The sequence below is a fragment of the Canis lupus genome, chromosome 16 (assembly GCF_048164855.1).
Source record: "Canis lupus baileyi chromosome 16, mCanLup2.hap1, whole genome shotgun sequence".
Classification (NCBI taxonomy): Eukaryota; Metazoa; Chordata; class Mammalia; order Carnivora; family Canidae; genus Canis; species Canis lupus.
This window is the reverse complement of record NC_132853.1, coordinates 19,127,756-19,151,887: the sequence shown is the minus strand read 5'-3', so window position 1 is coordinate 19,151,887 and position 24,132 is coordinate 19,127,756. Positions and strand designations below refer to the sequence as shown.

General features: G+C 49.6%; 1 protein-coding gene across 2 annotated transcripts in view; it reads left to right on the top strand.

Moving 5' to 3' along the window:
* The first annotated feature begins 300 nt into the window (after positions 1-300).
* Positions 301-24,132, top strand: part of KSR1 (kinase suppressor of ras 1) — a 154,905-nt gene continuing 131,073 nt past the window's right edge. The window contains exon 1 of one of the 2 annotated variants that reach the window (XM_072779377.1): positions 301-634. In XM_072779377.1, coding sequence (XP_072635478.1) covers positions 404-634 — 231 coding nt within the window. In that variant the 5' untranslated portion in view covers positions 301-403. The remainder of the gene's footprint in view (positions 635-24,132) is intronic. The other variant, XM_072779378.1, reaches the window with a different exon arrangement.

Sequence of the window (24,132 nt, the reverse complement as noted above, 5' to 3'; positions counted from 1 at the left end):
CGGGGGGGAAGGCCTGGACCGCGGGGCGCCGGGCTTAGGGCGCCGGGCGCGGACAGGGGCCCCGAGGGCGCGGGTCGGGCGGCAGGTGCGGGGCGCGGACTACAAGTCCCGGCATGCCCAGCTACCCTGACCCGGCCCCCGCTGCCACTTAAAAGCTTCGGGAGCCGCAGCCGTCGGGTCGCCGCGGCTTTCGCTTTGCCGCCGCGGCTGGGCGGGCGGAGCAGCGGGCTGGGCGGGCGGGGCAGCGGGCTCGGCGGCCGGTCGTCGCGGCGTGCGAGCTCCGGCGGCGCCGAGGGGCGCTCCTCGGCCGGCCTCCCCGCTCGCGGACTCCCTCCCGAGGCGCCCGCGCCCCCGGGCTCCCCGGGCTCCCCGCCTCGGTCCCCCCGCGCCCCGATGCCGAGGCATGGATAGAGCGGCGCCGCGCGCGGTGGCGATGGGGGAGAAGAAGGAGGGCCGCGGCGGGGGGGACGTGGCGGCCGCGGACGGGGGCCCCGGGGCCGCGGCCAGCCGGGCGCTGCAGCAGTGCGGGCAGCTCCAGAAGCTCATCGACATCTCCATCGGCAGCCTGCGCGGGCTGCGCACCAAGTGCGCGGTGTCCAACGACCTCACCCAGCAGGAGATCCGGACCCTGGAGGTAAGGGGGCCGCGCGCCCGGGAAGCGGCCCCCGGCACCTCCCTCCTGCCCCAGGGCACTGCCGCCCCGAGGCGTCCTGGAGCTCGGGTCGCCCCCCTGAGGCTTCCTCTCCTTCCTGCGCGCGCGGATGCGGCGGCTTGGGAGCCCCGGAGCGGCCCCTCACCTTGGGCAGGACTGGGGGGAGGGGCGGAGTGGGAGCTGGGGTGGAGGCTGGAGGAGCCGGGGGGCGGGGTGGGCCGCGCTCGGGCACCCGCTGCCTCCCCATCTCTGCCCCCACCCCGTTTCCATTTTGCGGGGCTGCAGGACTCATTCTGCCACTGAGTCACACGCTGGACTTTTCCCGCTGTGACTGACGAGCAGCCGTGGGCCGGGGTGACGAGGCGTGGGGGGTCCCCCTGAAGTGTGACCACAGGCCCGCCATTCTCCCTCTTTCTCTCCCTCTCTCTCTGTCTTCCCCTCACGCCCCAGGCTCCGGCTTGTTCCTTCCTTTCCTCTCCTACAGGATTTTTGTCTGCCGCTTTTCAAAACGTGTTTGCTGAAACTGCATTTTACTGTTCAGGCATTTGGTGCTTTGCTTTCGCACAGCATTTCACCGCTCAAAATATAATTACCCGCCGACTCCCCCACTCCTCAAACGTTGGATTTGGGTTTAGGGAGGATTGTGCTGGGGCACAACGCCTTTGGTGCGAAGATGACCCCTTAAATATAAGGGGTTCTGGAGGAGACGGTCTTCAGCTTAAAGAAGAAATAAGATATGCAGGCCCTCCTCCCTCAAATTCTAGCCGGGAAGTGCAGTATTAAAAGGATTTGGAAGAACCAGTCAAAAGGGTGGTTGGGTTCTCAGAATGGGGGAGTCTCCCCCTCCCCCATACACAATAGAGGAAAACTAGTGCATTCCCAACTAGCATTTGTCGTCCAGAGACTCGAAGGGCTGCAAAATGCCAGGCACCACTTAATTGCTGCCCCATCTTGCAGAAGTGGCTTCTTTCCACCTTGCATTAGCTCATCTGGCCTTCTGCAGATTTGGGGATGTTTTGTTTTATTAGAACCTTAATTTCTCAACCTAACTGCCCCCTCAGCCCCCAACCCCTTATTGCTGATTGCCTCTGGCGGCTGCTATACGACCAGCCAAAGATTTGAGCACACCAGAAGCCTGAATCCCTGTTTGATCCAAAATGCTTTGGGAGGGGAGGGTGATTTCTCTCCTGCAGTTCTGTTGTCTTAAATGATTTTTTAAAAAGATTTTATTTATTTATTTATTAATGAGAGACACACAGAGAGAGGCAGAGACACAGGCAGAGGGAGAAGCAAGCTCCATGCAGGGAGCCCAATGCAGGACTCATCCTGGACCTTCAGGATCACGACCTGAGCCAAAGGCAGATGCTCAACCGCTTGAGCCACCCAGGTGTCCCGTTCAGTTTTCTTAAAAGCTATAGAACCAGGGACATTGGAAGCATCTAATCAGTGCTGGCTATTATTCTTTTTGTTCCAGTTGCTATAGCAGAATGACCAGGACTTTGCTTAAAAAACAAACCAACCGACAACCCCCCCCCCCCCCAGCTGTCCCTTCTTGCGGGCATGCTGCTGTTTTCCAAGTGGTGAGAGAAACTGGTTTCTTGAACACAGCCGAATGTGTTGGCCCAGCAAAGTTCAGTTTTTAAACTGACACAATAGGGGGCCTGTGTGGCTTAGTTGTGGGAGGAGGGATCATCGTCCAGCAGCATGTGTCTTGTTGGACTGCTGTGTTATTGAGATGAAAGTTCTCTGTGTTGGCCTCTCTCCGATTGTCCCCATGTTGCTCAGAAGAGCTCCTGGTTCACAGAGTGGATGCAGGAGAACCATTTACTGTTCGTTCCCTGGAAAGGATGCTTTGCCCACAAGGTACCCTGACTTGCAAAGTCCTTAATCTTGACAAAGGCATGGCATCATGACACCTCATAGCATCCCACTATTCAGTTCTCTGAGCTGTGTTTTTCAGTGGCCTCCCTCCTGAGTGTTTATTGGCAGCGGGAAACCCATCCAAAGGCCCGAAGGGGAAATATCTTGCTCTGTCTCCATTGTGATGTAGATTTGGGTCCATACCACAGAAAAGGCAGGACCTAGTTTGTTTTTGGGGATGGGAATTTAGACCTCAGGAACTGGTTCCCTAGGGCTGCCTTCAGCCTGTTTAAATGAAGCTCTTAGAGCGGTGGAGGCCTCAGCCTCCGGGCCTGAACAGGGAAGTTGGAGTGGATTTCCTCAGGCTCTTGTGGCTCTCAATTCTGTGGTTTAGTGAAGGGGTTTATTCAGTTGGGTTGAATCAAACGTTTGTTACGCTTGCCCCTGTTTTAAAAGCGTTCTAAAACCCGGATTTACCAAACTGATAAAATAGGGGGGAAGTGTATTAGAGAATTCTGCTGATAGGGACAGTGTGGCGGACAGCTTTGAATTCAGGTTTGAGAGTCTGTGTGACCTTGAGCAAGGTCCATGATTTCTGAGCCTTTAGCTTTCCCATCTGTAAAGTGGGGATGAGACCACATAAACCTGCAGTGTTGTATCTGTAAGTCCATGTCTTACTACCAAGATATTTTACCTATAAATTTCCCTTAGTGAGGGTCCAGTGGCCTTCATGACACAGGCCACCCTCAGGGGAAGGTACTCCTATAGAGCTGGCTCTTGTTTCCTGAAGGTGGGTGACACAGGCCGGGAGATAATCCCACCAGCACGTAGTGAGGTGGGCAGGGCAGTGGCGATGCCCTTTCTTTTCTCTTCTGCAGGCTCTTTTCCCATCGTATTCCAGGCCAGGGCCCCCAGAGACTATGCTTGCAACATTGGATTCCTGGCTTTTGAAGAAAGGGGCTGACCAGAAGGCTTTGGCTTATACAACTGCGCTAGACTTCTCCCAGAATGTTAGGAACCCCAGCCCACTCTGGCCTTTGTTCAATAGGCATTCGCTGGGAGAAACAGCATGTGGGATGCCCTGGAAGTCTCTGACCTGGGTGCTGCTGCTGGTGGTGGCCGAGATTGCAGGGTAGGATGATGTGTGGGGGTGAGCGTGTCCAGCTGCCCTGTGAGGATTTCGTTTGGGTTCAGAAGAGTAGAAGGAGAGGGATTTAATGTGTGCCTCCTACCTGACAGCCAGGGTGCTGGACCCCTCTCAGTCTCCTGATATTTTCTGGAAATCCACCCACTTTTACCACACATTTTTTTCTCTCTAGATGGGGAGGGAAGGAGTCAAAATCTGAACTCAGAGTCTGCATTTGTAAACAAAGTTGTGAGGCTACTTTTCTACTAGTGGAAGCTGGTGCCGTGCCTCCATCAGACCCTCCTTGGGGGTCTGGGAACTCTATCGAGGCAGGATAGAATGTTCTTATTCCCAGATGTGCTCACACAGGGATACCTGGCTGACCTCGCAGCTGGGCCTGGAGCCCCATGTCAGTGCATTCCCTCGTGTGTTCTTGCTTTGTGGGCCAAATCTGTGCTAGGCTCTGGGGAGATAGCAGTGCCTCATGAAGATTCATGTTTAGTGGCATTGTAACTTTGCCCTTTTCTGCCAGCCTGCTAGTACTTTCCAGAACAGGCCAAGGCATGCCAAATCTCCCCACCTTGTGCTCTTATAGAGAGAAATCCCTCCTATGGAAGTGACTTGGAGAAAGGAGTCCTCAAAGGACCTTGCCCAGGGGTCTTGCTGGGAGGGCGACATTGGGGTAGCTCCAGTCTGCACTTTGGCCACTTCTGTGAGGAGTTTCCCTGGAGCCAGAAAGCACCTGGGGCAGGCCCTGCTGCTACTTGGAAGGTCAGTGGGGCTTGCCTTTCACCCAGCTTGATTGCGATACAGGTCACAACCCTGCTGCATGGAGTACCCAAGCTCTCCCCATGATGCCCTCCCCCACCCCAAGAGAGGAGAGGACTGGCACTGGAAAGGAGACAGGTGCCGTTTGTCCTCAGAGATCAGGCCCTTTGGGTTTGCATGAACATCTGTTCACTGGACAAACCTTCTGTTATTACTGGTTTGCCTGCTGAGCTAGCTGCAGCCACCCTGGCAAGGATTCTGAGGTAGGTAGGATGTTTTCCTGGTCTTTGGGGGACACTTTGAATCTAATGGGGAGCCAGGCAGGTGAACTGTAGTGACTCCAGTAACATGGCTTGCTGAGTGCTTAGGAATCGGGAATATGATTGAATGGTTGGCCAGTCTAGCCTTCTGTTTCTGTGGGAAATATTCCCAGAGTCTCAGTATCCCAAATTGCATCCCTGGCAGGGCTGTGACTGAAAGCTGGTTTCCTTTCCCTACCAGCCATGGCTCCAGAATGGGGCATTTCTCTTCTTGTGTTCCATTTCCAGAGTTTCAACCTCCTGCTGGGGGTTTGAACCCTGGCTGTCCCTGAGCGGATGCAGAGATGGGGCAGCGTCCCCTTTGGTGTCTGCTTTTGCCTTGGCAGCTTTTTCCCTGGTGGAACTTGTCACTAGCATGCCTGGGTGGTGACCTGGAAAGGGTCCTGGAGTTTCTTGAGGCTGAGGAGGGCTGGGTGGTGCTGGAGGAAGGCCTCACCACATCTGCAGCCCAACTTTGAGTGAGTGCCAGGAGGCTGTTGATTTGCTGCCTGGGGATGATAATGGGAATGCCTCCTTCCCCTGTGGGGTGATATGGGGGGAGGGGGGAGTTGCATTCCCTACTACAAGTATTCTGAACCTGCCTGCTGGCTGTGGTCTGGAGAGGGTCGGCAGAGGTGCCAGAGGTGCGCTGGTCCTTGGTAGCAGTGTCTGCAGTGGTGGGGGATGTAGCAAACCCTGCAACCAAATCTCTCTAAGCTGTGTTTTTAAAAAAGGGTATGTCTTTTGGGGCCCCCTGAGTGGGTCAGTCAGTTAACCCTCTGCCTTCAGCTCAGGTCATGATCCGGTGGTCCTGGGATTGAACCCTGCATGGAGTTCTCTGCTTAGCAGGGAGTCTGCTTCTCTCTTTCCCTCCGACCTTCCTGCTCCTGCTCTCACTCACTCTCTCTCTCAAGTGAATTAAAAAAAACAAGTGTTCTAAAGAAAAAAGTATATGTCTTTTCAGAATAGGTGGATTAGAATCTTCTCTCACATTACGTTGAAAGAAAAAGCTGTGTACGTGCCTTTGGGGTTATGGGAATGGCCTTCCAGTACAGTGAGAGTGGACAGGGAACAGAAACATTCTTATTCAGCTGTTCTGGGTGGAGCACTTTGCTAGGCCCTTGGCATATATTGCCTTAGGAGTCTTTATTCTCGTGTGGCAAATGAAGACTTTGTGGCTCAGAGGGATTAAGAGACTGAGTGAATAGGTGACAAAACCTCATTGGCTGGTCTTCAGAACCTTCATTCTGAACTTTGCAACTACATGGTGGGGATGCTGATCAGGATCATGGCTGCTGAGGCCCAGGAAGTGGCCTGTAACAGAAAGGGCAGCCTAGGGGTGTATGTTTGGTTGCTCAGATGACTGGGCCTTCTGGTGGCGACCCTAGGCCATGCAGCCTCTGAGCTGGGCTCGGGGCTGCTTCCTTAAAGTGCAGCGCGTCACATCCTCAAAGACAGGTCTGAGATGCAACAAGCATTGTGTTGGTGTCACTCTGAGAAACAAGAAGCTGCCTAGAGATCAGCTTGCTCATAATTTTTTTAATGGATACCTGCCTTATTCTTTCTGAATAATCCCTCTGATAAATATTCTTTAGCTTTGTACTTTAGAAAAAATATTTGAGAAATACACATAATGATCCATGTTCAATGTAAAAAAGAAAATACAGATGAACAAAAGAAAAAAAAAACACCTATCATGCCATTTCTCAGATCTGGTTAAATTTTTTTAAAAATTAAGTTACATTACATTATTTATGAGAGACACACAGAGGCAGAAACATAGGTAGAGGGAGAAGCAGGCTCCCTATGGGGAGCCCAATGCTGGCTGGACTCGATCCCAGGACCCGGGGATCGTGACCTGAGCTAAAGGCAGATAGCCACTGAGCCGCCCAGGCGCGCTTCATCTGGTTAATTCTTACTCACATTTTGCTGTATATTCTTCCAGTGTTTTTATCCTCTGCATTTGCATATGGATGTACACATACACATTTGCAGAGCATACCATGTGCCTTGCAATACAGTGTCTTCTGTCTACATTAATGCATATAGATATGCATCATCACTGTTGGTGGCTGCGTTGTGTGGTCATACCATAAATTCACCGAGCCAGTCCTCCTAGTGTTGGCCATTCAGGCTGTTTTCTTTTTTTTTTTTTTCCTTTTTTAATTTTTATTTATTTATGATAGTCACACAGAGAGAGAGAGAGAGGCAGAGACACAGGCAGAGGGAGAAGCAGGCTCCATGCAGGGAGCCCGACGTGGGATTCGATCCCGGGTCTCCAGGATCACGCCCTGGGCCAAAGGCAGGCGCCAAACCGCTGCGCCACCCAGGGATCCCATTCAGGCTGTTTTCTTTTTTTTTTAAAATTTTTTTTTTCATTTATTTATGATAGTCACACAGAGAGAGAGAGAGAGAGGCAGAGACACAGGCAGAGGGAGAAGCAGGCTCCATGCACCGGGAGCCCGAAGTGGGATTCGATCCCGGGTCTCCAGGATCGCGCCCTGGGCCAAAGGCAGGCGCCAAACCGCTGTACCACCCAGGGATCCCCACAATGCAATTCTGATCCTATTCTTTAAAATCTTTAGGGTGTAATATATGTCCCCTTTCCCAACATGAATGCCAGGATGTACAAAATGGTAGCCTTTATGTATGTACCCCTTTGCCACTGCATTTGTATCCACCCTGAGGTTGAGTACTGTAAACAGGAGACAGGAAAGATGTGGTCCCTCAGGCTCTACTGGGTTATGTGTTGGGAATTATGGATTCTCGTTTTGCAGCTGCCGAGGCTGAGGTTCTGGGGTCAAGGATTGTGGGTTCCAGTTTTGTGATTGCCTGCAGCAAACTTGGGAGGGGGACTTGGGCTGACCGACTAGAAGAGGGAACTTCCCTTGATACAAGGGCAATTAGGTCTTCTGTGTCCAGGGGCTGGGTGCCTATGGGCAGGGGACAGCCAGGCGGTGAGGTGAGGTTTTATCCCTTGGAGCTCATGGAAGGCCCCTCACTGAACTGGAGCCTTGTCTTCCTCACCAACCACAAATTTTGATCAGAGAACTATTTGAGGTATCTTGGCAAGAGGGTTTCAAAGGATCTTGGGCTTTCCATCTGTCTAGCCCTGGCGTCTTGCAGGTCAGGTGAGGAAGGAGACTGAAGGCCTGAGTGGGGCGTGAGTCTGCAGGAGTCCCTATTAGAGAATTACTTATCCAAAGGTAGAGGAGTGACCAGGCACTGAGCTGGGATTCAGACCCAAGGGGCCGGCCAGTGAGATCCTTAAACCATCTAGAACTGGGCCCCTTGGTGGCTCAGTTGGTTAAGCATCTGCCTTCGGCTCAGGTCATGATCGAGTCCTGTTTCGGGCTCTCCACTCAATGGGGAATCTGCTTCTCCCTCTCCCTGTATCCTCTGCCCCCATTGTTCTCTCTCCTCTTACTCTCAAATGAATACATAGAATCTTAAAACAAACCACCTACGCTGATGGCTGTAGCCTGCTTTCTCACCCTCCTGTGCTACTGGGGTCTTCCGCCTCTAGGAGTTTCCTGCAAGAGTGAGCAAATGGGTTCGCCTTCCTGGCCCCATCTCAGTGCCTTGGGGACCCTAGGCCGTGGATAGATTCTTGGGGAACAGCTTGGGGTCTCTGTGGGTGGGACGTTTTTTGAAAACGGGTCTAGCCAGTGGGCTGGCTCAGTCAGGATGGGCTATATCTGTCTTTGAACCTATGTACTTTCCAGGGTTTCTCATCCTTCCACTGAAAGATCCCCTGAGACTTGGGTGGGTGAACTTTTACTCCTGTAGGGCCTGCTGTCTGTCTTAAATTTGTGCAGATTTTGCATTATATTCCATGATACATTATTGATTTTAATGTCATGGTAACATTATACATCATTTACTGAGACTTCTAGAAGATATAACCTTTTAATCCAGTGTCTTTCTGTCCATCTTGGCTTTCTGCCCTGTCAGAGACCCCAGGTAGAGATGCAGAGGGGTATGCTGGGGACAGATGCTGGGATCAGAAATGCTTTGTCACTTTTTCCTAGGCATAACTGTTTCTCATCTGCACTGAAAAAGCCTCAGTTCAAGCTGCGGCTGTATATAAACCCTATATGTTTATATGCATCTGTACTTCTCTGCTGTTCTGGCCTTGGTGGGCAGCAGTGTGTTTTAACTGGGCAGATTGCCTTTCAAAATAATGGAGCTGAAGTATCCTGTTTGCTTGCTGTTTTTCTCCCCGCTTTCATTTTTCCACCCACAGAATAATTGCAAGAATGAATTAAGACGTGTTTAAAATAAAAAAAAAAAAAAAAAAGAGAGAGAGGGAAAGACAGCATTACTGCAGTCCATGGAATAGACCAGCCATGGTTAGGAAAAATAACTTTTTGTGCAGAATAAACTACAGACTCCAATCTGTAACTTGAATCATGAGAGTTTTGCTTTTCTCTTGAGATACGCTGCTTATAGAGTGCTGGGGTTTCCTTCAGCATGTTGCCTGGAGGTTTTGAGTCCCAGTTTAGTCAATTAGTTTGGGTTTGATTTGGGCATGGATAAGCAGGACTAGCTTTATTCCTGGTGCATTCAGAGTTTTGCTGGCTGGGACTTGAGTGTTCTCTGCCATTGGACAGTATTCTGAGAGCCCCCTCCCCCGAGTCTGGGGCTCTTGAAAGGGCTTAATGCAGCTTTTCCCATACTGTATCTGTGAAAGAGGCCTCCTCGTGGTTGAGAATGCACCATATCAGCCCACTCCCTCCTGGAGATTCCTGAAGATGGTTGGTGTTTTATAGGCTCTGAGAAGTTATGCAGCAAGTGTTCCCAAACTTATTTTATTACTTAAAGATTTTATTTATTTCTTTGAGAGAGAACACATGTGTGTACATGCACACGCAGTGGGTAGGGACAAAGAGAGAGGGAGAAGCATACTCCCACTGAGCAGGGAGCCTGACATGGGACTCGATCCCAGGACCCCGGGATCATGACCTGAGCTGAAGGCAGACACTTAACTGACTGAGCCGCCCAGGTGACCCCAAAACTTATTATTTATCCAGGGATCTGTATTCCACTGAACATAATTGGGGAAATACTTCCTTAAGCCATGAACTGGCTTAAGGAAAGAGGGAAGAAATTGTAGGCTTATAGTTAATTAGCTAAGCTTTGTTTTTATGATGCTGGGGTCCCATTTGAGATTCCAGTTTAAATCAGGTGGTTTATGGAGAGGTTAGGGACTCCATAGACTTGCCAAGCTGTGTGAGGTTGCCTTATCGAGGGAGGTTCTTTACATAGGGAAGCACAGTGTGTTGTGGGCATCACATGAGCACATATATATATATATATTTTTTTTTTAATTTTTATTTATTTTTATTTATTTATGATAGTCACACACAGAGAGAGAGAGAGAGGCAGAGACATAGGCAGAGGGAGAAGCAGGCTCCATGCTCCCGACGTGGGATTCGATCCCGGGTCTCCAGGATCGCGCCCTGGGCCAAAGGCAGGCGCTAAACCGCTGCGCCACCCAGGGATCCCGAGGTATATTTTTTTAAGACGTATTTCACTTAATTCTTCCACCTGGGTGACGAAAACAGCCCACTGGAATCCTCACTCTTGCTCTCCCTGTGTCCGTGTCCCGTCCCCCCCCCCCCCGCCCCCACCCCCCCCCCCCCGCCCCCACCCCATGCTGGTTAGCCTGGTGTCAAGGGCACACTCACTCTGGGCCTCCCAGAAACCTGGAGACCCTACTAGCTGGTGGGCAGAAAACGATCCCAGAGAAATGCAGATGGCTGTGGGTGTGTTTGAGCCTAGGGCTGTTGAGGGCAGGGGAAGGGCTGGGCTGCGGACGAGGAATGCTTTTTAAAACAAAAAAGGAAATGCTGGCCTAGAATGGGAAGGAAAGGAAGCTGCTGGCTTTTTGAAAGGAGGAGCTCTCTCCAGCCCTTTGGCTGATGGGGGCCTGGGGCCGCTCTAGAGGTGCTGGGTGTGCTGCCTGAGGTCTCAGAAGTAGCTGGCCTGTTTCACCCTTTTTTGTTTTCTTCAGATTACTGATCAAATGGATGCACAGTTTCCGAAATGACTATCTATGTTACAAAATGGATCTATCATCATAGGCAACTTTTAGTGCAAGCTTACTCCATGCCTCACCCCCCTGTTAGGAGTTACATGTGCCATTTACTCCCCTCAGCAGCCTTGTCAGGAAGGTCCTCTGGTTATCCCCATTTTACAGAGGAAGAAACTGAGGTATAGAGAGTTTAAGTGACTTGCCCAGAGACACACAGCTAAGGAGAGACCAAACAGTGAATTAAACACAGACATTTTTTTTTTTTAAGGTTTATTTATTTATTTATGATAGACACACACAGAGAGAGAGGCAGAGACACAGGCAGAGGGAGAAGCAGGCTCCATGCCGGGAGCCCGATGCGGGACTCGATCCCGGGACTCCAGGATCGCGCCCTGGGCCAAAGGCAGGCGCCAAACCCCCGAGCCACCCAGGGATCCCCAAACACGGACATTCTTAATTACCTGCTTATACTGCCTGCGTTGCATCTGCAAACTCCTCTCCCTTTGTCCTGAAAAATCTCTTGGCATAGAATAATTTGTGTAGACCCTGGTGGTCTTTTTCTGGGATCTAGAGGGCAGCTGCAAAGCCTGGGCTGGGCCCTGGTGATTTTTACATGAAATGCCTGGGTTGGGAGTTTTCATTTTTTGAAAGCTCTCTTAATGGGGATGCCTGGGTGGCTCAGTGGTTGAGTGTCTGCCTTTGGCTGCAGTGTAGATCAAGCTCCCACAACAGGGAGCCTGCTTCTCCCACTGCCTGTGTCTCTGCCTCTCTCTCTCTGTCTCTCATGAATAAGTAAATAAAATCTTTTAAAATAAAAAAAAGAAAGAAAGCTCTCTTATGGAAATGTTCAAACATGTACAAGAGTAGAGGGAATGATATGATGAACCCCCAAAGTAGTGATCACCCCCATTTTCAGTAACAAGCAGCCCTAGCTAATCTTGGGCCCTCTATGGCATTTTCCCCCTAAGTAAGCCTGCTTTTGAGAGTGGTGGTGCTGGGCAGTTGGCCTTAAGCAGAGTGAGCCAGGGAGGTCTTCTAGTCCAGCCCTCTGCCTCCGAGCAGAGCCGTACCTACTCCAGCAGGCGGGAGGAATCTCTATACCTTTCCTCATGAAATGACCGTTTCCATTCCCTCTGGAAGCTTACTCTGGCTTCTGGCAGCCCACACAGTGCAGGGAGGCCAGGTCATCAGCTAAGCCAAATCTCCTTCCTGTGCCATTTGTTCTCAGATGGTGAAGTCCAGGAATGCTTCATCGCCTTCCTTCAAAGTCTCGCAGCCCTGCCATGGGCCACCAGACCCGTGATCATAGGGTGGCGGTCCCGATTTCCAGTCCACTCATCTCCCTGGCTCTAGTATCTCCTCTTCTAGCTTTTATCTTGGTTTATCCACATATACCATGAGATGTGTGTATTTCAGCCAGCATTTATTGAGTGCTGCTGAATGTAGCCCTAGGGAGAAGTGTGGGTAAGGATGGGCAGACCCAGTTTCCAGGAGCTTCCAGGCTTGCTTGCCCTTCGTGCTTCTTGGCTCATGGTTCAGCTGTCCTTCCCGATGCCTGGTCTTGCGGACCACTCTCTGGCTTCTTTTCTGTGCGTTTTCTTGCCTCCAACAAAGGTGGTTTCCATTGTTATTTTGTCTTCTTTGCTTTTTTTTTTTTTTTAAAGATTTATTTATTTATTCATTCAGAGAGAGAGAGGCAGGCAGAGACACAGGCAGAGGGAGAAGCAGGCCCCATGCAGGGAGCCCGATGCGGGACTCGATCCAGGGTCTCCAGAATCACGCCCCGGGCTGCAGGCGGCGCTAAACCGCTGCGCCACTGGGGCTGCCCGTCTCTTCTTTGCTTTTTGCCAAGTATTCTCACAGGTGTTTCTCAGATGCCCTGTCACTTTTTGCTAGCTGCTTCAGATCTGGATTGGCCTCCCAAGTACAGTCATGATGTCATTACAGGAAAGGACAGTCTGGACACTGAGGGGTACAGTGAGGACCTCAGGGTATGCACAGGCTCTGGGGGCAGAAGGTCACGTTCACGTCAGGACTCTACTCCTTGATAGCTCTGTGACCACGGCAGGTTCTTTAGTTTTCTGAACCTCCGTTTCCTTGTTAGTTAAAAGGGAATAGGAATATGTTTCTTTGGGACTCGGGTGAAGTGTCCCAAATACAGATACAGAAGGTGTGATGGACAGTGCCTGGTAATAAGGGATTCAGTGCTTTTTAGCCTCCTCTCAACCTTGTTCTTTTTTTTTTTTTTTTAAATTTTTTTTTTAAATTATTTATTTATTTATGATAGTCATCAGAGAGAGAGAGAGAGAGAGAGGCAGAGACACAGGCAGAGGGAGAAGCAGGCTCCATGCACCGGGAGCCCGATGTGGGATTCGATCCTGGGTCTCCAGGATCGCGCCCTGGGCCAAAGGCAGGCGCCAAACCGCTGCGCCACCCAGGGATCCCTCAACCTTGTTCTAAAACACTTTTCCATGATTCTCTTTTGGTCATTTTAGTTGCTGCATGATATTCCATCCAGTGGACATGCTGTAATTTGCCAAAGCATTTCCCCTATTGTTGGACATTTCGGTTGTTTCCAGATTTCTGCTATTGTAAACAATGTGACTGTAATCATCTTTGCACAGGCGCCTCTTTATTTTTGTTCCAGTTCTGAATTCATTTCCTTGGGATAATTCCCAGGAATGGAATTATTGGGTCAAAGAGCATGGATATTTTTCGTGATGGGAATTGCTAAACTGTTCTCCATTTTATGCTTTTTGGATGATAACTATCTTAAAAATCATACTCTTGTGTAAATATCTTGTTTTTTTGTTTGTGTTTTTGTTTTTTGTTTTTTTTTTTGCAATCTTCTTGCCATTTCTTCTTCTCCCCCGCTTTTTCTTTATTTTTACTTTTTGGCTTTGTTAAATTATTCCCCACCGTTCTGTCTTTTATATAATTGACAAGTAAAACTGTTGACATATTTAAAGTGTGGAAATCTTTCCCCATCCTGAATTTGCTGTTTATTTCTCTTCTCTGTGTATTCATTCAGGGACTCCTGAGCATCTCCTATTTGCCAGGCACTGTTTTAGGCCCTAAGAAAGAAGCAATGAGAAAAATGAGTAGTTCTTTTTGGAAAGAGAGAAAAGACCAAAGCCATCAGACAGAGAAGGGGACCTGGGAGAGAGAAACCTGGAAGTGTGTTTGAGTGATGAAACTGGGGAGAAGGTTGCTGCTTGAGGTTGGGTGGCCAGGAGAGGCCTCCACCCCAGAGGTGATGTCTGCACTGAGTCCTGACAGATGAGAAGGCAGCAGTCTTATGGAAGCCTGAGTGAAGAGTATTCCACGCAGAGGAACCAACCTGTGCAAGTGTCCTGGGGCAGAAATGAGCCTTGTATTTTCAAAGACAGGAAAGGAGGCCAGTGTGCCTAGAGGTCAGTGGGAAGTGCTGGTCCCTGAGGACCCTGGCTTGGCTATGGGTGATGCACCATGAAGTCAGGGATTTATAGGCAGGAGTTTGGGCCTGTTTCCCTAAAGTTGGGCTATGGTGAAGAATTCCTGTACTAATCCAGCAGGTATGTGTCAGGCACTATTCTGGGATGTAAGAGTAAATAAGAAAGAAAGTCGGCTTAGTGGAGGAGTTTGTAGATGAGTAAGCCGCTAGAAGGTGCTAGTGAGGGTGTGAATGAAAGCCCATAGGACCCGCATAGTGACTCATCTCTACATCCTGAGGTGTGCAGGGACTTGGGAAATGTTTCTTGATTTGAACCAATCTGTGCTCTGGGCCACCAGCCTTCACCCATGCTAACTGAAACTCAGTTTTCTCCTGTAAGGCCTGGCAGCCACAGCCTGCCAAGTTGGGGGGTGGGGCAGGGGATCCTGGGCCTCTTGCAAGGAAGGGGCCCTGAGAACTGAGGTTGCCAACTCAGAAGTGGTGCTGCTGATACCAGGTATGAGTATCTAGGTGCCAATTATGGGAAACAAGCCTGAGAAATAGACACGGGAAACCCCCTTCTTGCTGAGCTACTCTGCCCTGGCCCATCCAATCCGGGCCAGGCACTCTGACTTGTGCGTCTTCTTGGGGATATAGACGAGAGAACACTGTGCTTTTCAAATATTTTCTTCTTTTTGGGTAGAGCAAAGATCTGGGGGATGAGGTCTGAGTAGATGATCCTAGATGCTCAGCCTCTGGGCAGCCTTGAATGTATCACCTAGTGAGCTGTGACCCTGTGGCGGTTCTAGGAACTGGGCTGTGGAAGATGTTGGCTGCCATTTTGTTTGGAGCAGGCTTGGTGACTCATAAGCTATAAGGTGCTCTGATAGCATTGAGTTGGAGGTCAGCTTTGGCTAGCTTCTTGGGTTTCTAGTAGATGAGTTTATTGCCAAATGGGAAGGGAAGGCCAGATTCTAGGAATATGGTATCTTGGGCTCCCCATGTCCTCCTTCCTTGTTACAGCTAATCAGAGGTAGACTTGTCCAACTTCCACAAATCAAGCTTTTTATAGGTGTTCTCTCACTTAACTTCTCAGTAATGATAACTTTATCAGCCTACTTTGTGAATGAGAAATAAGGCCCAAAGTCATACAGTAATTGGTAGAGCCGGGGTTCAAATCTAGAATGGTCTGAATTCACATTCGTGTTCATTTGTCTGCACCCCTCAGAAATCTGCTGGACCTTGGGTCTTGTTTGGAGCAGAGAGGTCAGAAAAGACCTTTAGTAACACTCTTAGTGTTACTTTAGTAACACTCAGCGTTTTGGAAGACATAATGCTAGGTGGAAAAGGGTTTGAAAATCTCTCCTTTTCCACACTGTTTTGAACTAGATGACCTCAAAGTTGTAAAGAAGAGGAGTTGACCAGAATATTGGAGTCTAGATTAGCAGGTGACCCTTTGCAGCAGAAAGGAGGCATAGGGGGAAGGTGGATGACCCCTGGTGGGGAAGGAAGATGGAGAAAGAAGCATCCTTGAGTGGGAGAGGGTGGGGGGAGGCAGGTTCAGAGCCAAGGCTCTTTATCTGACTCCATCTCAAAGAACTTGGCTTCTGTTTCAAAGCACTCTGGTTAGAAAGGCAGCGTAGTGGGTAGCACTTGGGCCTGGTGCCGATGACTTGCAGGCACAGTTGTGTTTCTTTTTATTTTTTTTATTTTTTAAAGACTTTTTTTTTTATTTGAGAGAGAGCGTGAGAGAGAGAGAGCGCCAGCGAGAGAGTGCGTGTGAGCACAAGTGTGGGGAGAGGGAGAGGGAGAAGCAGAGGAGCAGGGAGCCTGACTTGGGGTTTGATCCTGGGACTCCAGGATCATGACCTGAGCTGAAGGCAGATGCTTAACTGACTGAACCACCCAGGCGCCCCCCACAGTTGTTTTTCAGGTCTGGTGGTGGATTTTAGGGGAGAGAGAGAGAGAAGGTAAGTCCCTGGGGAGATTCCCTTTGGTGGCCCTGAGGCACCCTGGCCCAGGGGACAGAACAGAGCAAGGAAGAATCCATCAGCGAATGGAAACTTGTCTCTTTAGGGGACAGGAAACTTTTTATGTGTGGTTGGTCTGGTGGTTTATGAGGCGAGGGGAGCAGTAGAGACAAAGCGCCAGGCCGGTCTTGCAACTGCATCTTTGACAATTTTGAGAGTTTTAGGAAGTAGTTTAAAGAAAAAAAAAAAAAAAAAACTAAAAAGAAACCAAAAGCCAAAGATGTCGCTTAGTCCTGATACCTGTGTGTGGCCGGCCATGCAGGCTGCGATTCACCATGTGACTGGTGACAACTGGTTTGTTCACATCTTCCCCCACCTCTGGTCCCTCAACCAGAGGGGGCTTCTGACTATTCTTGGAAAGAGCCTTAGGTGGCCTCAGATGACCAGAGCTTGTCTTGGGCATCTAACAACTGAAACTAAACTTCCTCTCAGGCCCTGGTGGGTTTAAGCAGTTTCCTGGTCTGGCAGGATTTGTTTTCTTAGCACCCTGTTGTCAAAGCCCCAATCCACTTGTCACAGCTAACTGACCTCTGTCACCCTGTGGCTGCCAAACTAGACTGGGCTTGTGTTCTGCAAGTCACACTTGCTGTTCTCCTGAGGAAGTGGAGCAGGAGTGGGCTCCTGGGGTCCACTGCCTGGGCTCGCCACTCCTGCCTCCTCTTCCCTTTTTAATCACAGGATGGATTCCTTTTTTTTTTTTTTTTTAAAGATTTTATTTATTTATTCATGAGAGACACACACAGAGAGAGAAAGAGAGACATAGGCAGAGGGAGAAGCAGGCTCCACGCGGGGAGCCCGATGTGGGACTCGATCCCAGGACTCCAGGATCACGCCCTGGGTTGAAGGCAGTGTTAAACCGCTGAGCCACCTGGGCTGCCCTTTTTTTTTTTTTTTTTAAAGTAAATTCTGAAATTCTGCCCCTGATATGGTGGTAGAACTCCTGACCCCAAGATCAAAGCTCCCATGTTTACCAACTGAGCCAGCCAGGCTGCCCCCACAGGGTAGATTCTTGGTCTTGTTCTGGAAGGCTCTGCTGGCCAATATAGGACTGGTCCTGTATTTGGATAAAAGGCCAGGAGAATGAGCAGTACCTTGTAGGTACAAGCACAGATTTTGGCACTTGCTGACCTGGGTTCAAGGCCCATTCCCATCCTGGCTAGCTGTGCATCTTTGGGCAAATTGCATAACCTGTCTGAGCAACAATTTCTCCATCTGTGAAATGGGGATTCTAATAGGATTGTTGTTCATCATAAGTGAGATGAGCCAAGGAGGGCACAATGCCTGGCACAGAGTAAGACTCTTTGTATTTGTTTTCTCAACAGGTATTTCATTAGTGGGTGCAGCCCCCACTATGGGCTAGGTCCTATTTTAAACTGGGGGGAAATAGTAAACAAAACGGACAAAGATATCAGGTTGGGAGATGGTAAGGCAGTGAGTGAGTAAGTAAAATAGATTGTTAAAATGTGACTGTGCCGTGGAAACAGAGTAGGGAAGAGTGCCAGGGGCAAGCGGTGGTATGATTTTTTTTTTCTTTTTTAAGATTTTATCTACTTATGAAAGAGAGAGAAAGAGAGAGCATGGAGGGGAGGAGCAGAGGGAGAGGATCAAGCCGACTCCATGCTGAGCACAGAGCCCAGTGCGGTGCTAGATCTCATGACCCTGAGATCATGACCTGAGCCGAAACCAAGAGTAAGATGCTTAATCGACCAAGGCACCCCAGTGCTGTAAGGGATGATATAATTTTAAGGGACGGGTCAGGATGCTGTGCCGAGAAGGTAATATTTGAATAAAGAGCTCAGAAGGCTAGAGAGGGATACCACAGGGATGTACCTGGGAAGGAGCTTTGGAAGCTGAGTACCAACCAGGGCAGGGGCCCAAGGGAGTGAGTTGGAAGCCATGACGTGCCTCCAGCTGGTGCCTGGGCGACACACAAGGAGGTGTCACGCTCAAGGGAGCCAGGAGCCTGGCAGTGAGGAGGAAGGAGTGATGAGAAGGGAAGGTTATGATGGGTACCAGGGCCAGAGGTGGCTTTTCAGTGGCCTCTTGTCCATCCTGTCGAATCGTACAGGGATTTTGAAACTCAGCCCTCATTTCTTATTAAAGAATGGAGTTTGGGAATGGTATACGCACTAAACCTGTGATCAAAAGCTCTGTTGCTGACTAATGAAAGTACTGGGAAGTGGGTCCTGTTTCTGACTGAGGGTGGGTGGCAGGGTATTTCTCTCCTCATCTATAACATTGGGACAATAGATACGCTTTGACTCTGTTCATCCCTCCAAGGGAGCTTATTCTAAGGCAGAGTTATTCAGTGGAAAAGAAATGCAAAATTTATGAGGTTATGTGTATTATCTGTAATACAAAAAACCCCCACCCAGACAGATGTCTGGCGGCGAGGTCATGGTTAAACATGCCATGGTATAACATACGATGGGTTATTCCATGCACAGCTGCTCTTAGGAAGCCTGGGTGATAACATGACCATATTTATGATATTATATTAAGTGAAAATATACAGAATGCAAAATTGCATGTATATAGCATTTGTAGTTCTATAAATGTATAAAAATATATCTGCACCTGGAAAAATCTAGAAGGGAAAAGTAACGTGTGTGGAAGTGTTTCTGGAAAAATTCCTTTATTATCATTATTATTTCCATTCATTCGCTTATTAAGGTAATGAATATTTGAGTGCCTGCCAGCCTTGAGATGGGAGCTGGGGCTCAGACATGGTGGCAGATCTGACCTGAGTCCCCTTGCCCTACTTTGCTCAGCCTTCCTCTCTTCTCAGTGCCCCAGGACTGAAGGCTAGCCATGTGGTATGATACAGAATTCAGATCTTCTGTAGTAATAATGAGACTTGGTCCTGCAGCTTTTGCCCCGGGGTGTTCAGGCCTTTGTTGAGCTGGTCCAGGATTTGGCTGAGAAGCAGAGAAGTTTCCAGAGCCGCCACCCCTCCTGAGGCAAATAAACTATTCCTAGCAAGCAGTCCTGTGGGAGCAGAGCCTGCCTGGCACCGAGAAGGCTGGTTTGGCTGCCTGGCTTGAGCCATGCTGGGGGCACCCAGTCAGTGTCCCCGTCCTTGTGACAGTGAGGCTGTGTGAGGGACTGTCCCAGAAAGGAGAAGTGCTGCTGTGGGCTCTGTCTCTAGGTGCCAAACACTCACAGGGTAAACGTTACCCATCACACTGTCCCAGGAAGCTGGTGGTTGGCTCAGAGACTCTTGTGGAAATATTGGACAACCACTTCTGGTTCTTGCTGTCCACACTCTGAGTAAAGTGCTCTGGGTGTTTGGACGATGGATGGAGGTGATAAAGGGACATTTATGACAAAAGCAAACATTGATTGAATGCTCTTGATTCTGGGCTCTTGGCTGGCCCCCCAGAATATCACACTTTGCAGCTGCCCTGGGAGGTTGGTGAGTTCTCACCACATTGCATAGGAGGGAACTGAGGCCCAGAGACCCAGAGAAGTGGATTAGCCTCCGACATCACACTGATGGGAACAGAGCGGAGATCCAAATCAGGATCTGGCTGATGATGGAGCCCTCGCCTTTGCATTTTCTGTGTTACAGCACACTTTGGCTACACAGAAACAAGTGTCACCAGTGGTCCTCTCTCTGCCTCCTACTTCCACTCCCCTCCTGTCCCTCCCAGAATGCCATTGCCTCTCCCTTTGGCAGCCCCTCCACTTGGCATACCACATGCTTCCGGGACAGCCTTCTTTAAGAAGTGTGATTAGAGCCCTTTTGCATTAAAGGAAGGATTTCCTGTCTCTTTAAGGACAAAGACTGGGTGACCTCTTTATCCAGAAGTTTCAGGGCCTCATACAGTGCTTGGCACATTGTAAGTGCTGAGTAATTAAATGAGGATATATTGTAATAGTGCTAAATTAACCTCACTGTGTTCCTAGAGAAATCACGTGAATCAATGTAGAAGACGCTCTAGTGCAGAAGTTGGGAAACTGGCCTCTGGAATCAGATCTAGACAGCTTGGGTTTGAATTGTACCTGTGCCATCGCCTGCTTCCAATCTTGGTGAGGTTATTGTTTTCCTGGGTGTCAGTTTTTCCATCTGTACAATGTGGAGAGGGGTGGTGGTGGCAGGCAGTCATAGTATGGTTAGGGCTGCTGTGAGGATCAAATGTGTGAATGTGTAGAGCGTGTAGAAAGAACTTTGCCATGGTAAGCACTTGATAAACATGAAGTCTTGACTGTTCCTAGCTATGTCACTCTGTGACCCTGGATAGGTCTCCTCAGCTTCAGGGAACCCCATTTCTAACATGGGAGGTGAGGACAGTCATAGCTACTTCATGGGGTCATTATTGGGGTGCTAAGAATAGGATCCGTGTCATAAGACACAGGGCATTGCAGGCATTGAGCCAATGTGCCTCTCTCATCCTGGAGGGCAAGGGCCACCCTCAAACCTGCATGAGCCCCACCTACTCCCTGGGCCTGTATCAGTGAGGAGACCATGGTGTGCGTCCCTGCCAGCAAGCCAGGAGAGGACGAACAAATGTTGAGTTGTAGGGGCAGCACTGAAGCTGAGTGCACCTCTCCTCCTCACCCACCTGACTTGACTTTGCTTTTCCCTTTGTTCATTCTGGGACAGGTGAGGCAAGGTGAGAAAGGTGTCCTCCTAGTGCAGGTGACTGAGGCGGGCCACTGTGAGCCTCCCTGGCCCACACCTGGCTCTCCCTGCTTAGACCTTGAGCCCCTCCTTCCTCCCCGTCAAGCACCACTGCATTCTTGGGAATGGCTGACGCTTGGATTGTGGTTCAGGCTTCCCTTCAAAGGTGGTCACCCGGGCAGCCTGAGTGGCTCAGCGGTTTAGCGCTGCCTTCGGCCCAGGGCGTGATCCTGGAGGCCTGGGATCAAGTCCCACGTCGGGCTCCCTGCATGGAGCCTGCTTCTCCCTCTGCCTGTGTCTCTGCCTCTCTCTCCGTCTCTCATGAATAAATAAATAAAATCTTAAAAACAAACAAACAAACAAACAAACAAAACCAAAGGTGGTCACCCCTGGCCTCTGCTGGCAAGTTCTGGCCTCTGCTGGGTTTCCTGGGTGAGGGATGGTGGGTTCTGGCTGGGAGGAGGAAGGGCTTCAGAGGCTGTGAACCACAGGAACAGGAGAGAGTTGGAACCATGGATCCAGACTGTTGAAAGGAGGGTTGTTCCCAATGCTCTGCAGGCACAGCTGGGGTGAGACCCCCACTCATTTGGGGTGTGAGGATCGCTGACTAATAGTGGGGCTATGGTTGGGGTAACTGCTGCCATTACGGGCATTGGGGTCCAACGCCATGCTCTGCAGGACAGCTGGCCTTATGGGCAGGGGGTTGGTGGGTATCGTGGAGAGAGGAATACAGAGAATTCCTCTGTGCTTGGGTAAGTCTGAATGTAAAGAGGGTCTTGGTGAGGTCGAGGGAGAGATCTAATGATGAAGAGTTCATGTGGGGCCACCTGGGTGACTCAGTAGTTGAGTATATGCCTTTGGCTCAGGTCGCGATCCCAGGGTCCTGGGATCGAGATCCTCCTGGGGCTCCCCTGAGGGAGCCTGCTTCTCCCTCTGGCTATGTTTCTGCCTCTCTCTCTCTGTGTCTCTCATGAATAAATAAATAAAATCTTTGAAAAAAACATGTGAGTGAAGTCACGTCAGCCCCCTGCTGAGAGCCCTTCAGTGACTCCCAGTCCACTTGGTATAAAAGCCAAAGTCAAGGCAAGGGTTTTTCTCCTCCTTTCCATTCTCACTTTGCCTCCACTCTATTGGCCTCCTTCCTGTCGCTTGAACACACCAGGCATCCCATCTGGTGTCCTACCCCCAGGTACCCATGGGGCTCGCTTCCCCTCCTGAGTGCGAGAGGTCTTCCCCAACCACCATGGGTAAAAGCGCACCCTCCCTGCTGTCTCACCCCCTTGGGCTTTGTGTCTCTCCCACACCTTCTGCCATCCGTGCGTGCTGTGTGATGTTACTTGTGATTGTCTTCTTTCCTCACCAGAATGAAAGCTCTAGAAGGGTTGGCATTTATATCTGTTTTAGTCATTCACTGATCATTAACACCTAAGGAGAGTGGACCCTTCAGTAAAATTCAAATGAATCAAAGAAAGAAGAAAGTCCGTGATAAAATGTCCAGTGCCTGGTACAGTTTGGCTGTTGGAGCCCAGTGGGACCCACAGAGTAATTTTCCAGTTTTGGAAAGTCAGAGTCATTGTAACATCAGTCAGGCATCCAGTGGGTCTGGCTAACTGTCTCTTAGTTGTGTGTATGTCTGTGTGTGTGTGTTCTTCTGTGTCTGCCAGGATGATGCTTGGTGTGTCCCAGGCTTCATGACAAAGCTTGTAGCTCTGTGCCACAGGTATGATGAGCTTTACTACTTGGAAAAATGTTCATAATATACCTTTAATAGAAAGAAATAGGTTATTCAGTGGTATGACACCAATGAAAGACATGGAAGAAAAAGAGAAGGTCGTGCATATGCTTCTTAATGGTGAGTGGCTTATCCCTGAATTGTGGAATAATAGTTATTTTCTTCTCGATGCCTTTCTTCCCCAATTTTTCCTTAGTAAATATGCATTTCTCATAAATTAGGGGAAAATGATGTTATAAATGCAAAAATATTTTGGCTGGATTTTCATGTATTTAAAAATGTGACAGGGACGCCTGGGTGGCTCAGTGGTTGAGCGTCTGCCTTTGGCCGAGGGCGTGATCCTGGGGTCCTGGGATGGAGTTCCTGCTTCCCCCTCTGCCTGTCTCTGCCTCTCTCTGTGTGTGTCTCATGAAAAAATAAACAAAATCTTAAAAAAAATAAAATAAAACGTGATAAAACATTCTCATGTTTTTATTTTTTTTAAAAATTTTATTTATCTGAGGGAGGAGGGTGGGGAGGGGCAGAGAGAGGAGCATACCCCCCGTTGAGCAGGGAGCCCCATGAGGGTCTCCATCCCAGGACCCTGGACCACAGCCCAAGCTGAAGGCAGATGCTTAACTGACTGAGCCACCCAAGTGTACCCCCTCAGGTTTTATTTTTATGCCTATTGTAATGTTTTAACCATGTGATTACCAAGGCCTTGTTCCCAACTTAATGCAAATATCTGCTCAGGTGGTGTGGTTTGAGTCTACAAATCAAAAAGATAGATTTTTTTTTCAGATATGTGAACTAGGAGCTCGAAAACAAGGAGGGACAAAATGGAAAATTCACAGAGCAACCTGTTGACGGGTTCTTTGAAGTGAAATGATGTGTTCTTAAAAATTATCTAAGACCAGGAAAAGAGAACGTTAGATCCTATCAGCTCAGTTACGAGTGACATAAAAATAACAAGACAAGTGCTTTTCCTCTGAGACTTTCTGTGCCGTGTCATTCTGAGATTATTAGACTGAGCTTCCCTTCTAGATGAAACTCTTGTTGAGCAGCCATTTGAAAAGCTCGAGGCCCATCAAAAAGGCTGTGATGTGCTGCCCAAACCCCTTTCAGGGTTTGTGCCCCCATCCTAGCTGCCAGGAGTGATGGCCACTGACAGCATAGCTGAGTCCCTCCCTGGGATTGCCTTCAGCTAAAGGAAGCCTTCTCTTCCCAAGCTGACCCCTCCCTCCATCCAAAGATGGGGTACTGAAGCTGACCCCTTGCCTCCATTTGGGACACCTCGAAGGGCCATCCCAGCTGAGTTCCCCATGGGTCTGACGACTGGTGTCCCTGCCTTGCTGCCCAGGCCTGCTTACCTCATGGGTGTGGACTGCTCCTTCAGCCAGACCTCTACTTCAGAGTCTACTTCTTGGGAAATCTGACCTCAAACCCTGATTTTCCAGTGAGGAGGTTGTGGAGAAGCGGGACACTCCTTCTGAGCTCTGGCCCTCCTGGCTGTCAGGAGCGTGGCTCTCAGGGTTGCCATCTGGTGTCTTCTTGCCCTCTTACTTCATTCAAAACAAGTGGCTTGGATTTTTTATTTTTTAAAGATTTTACTT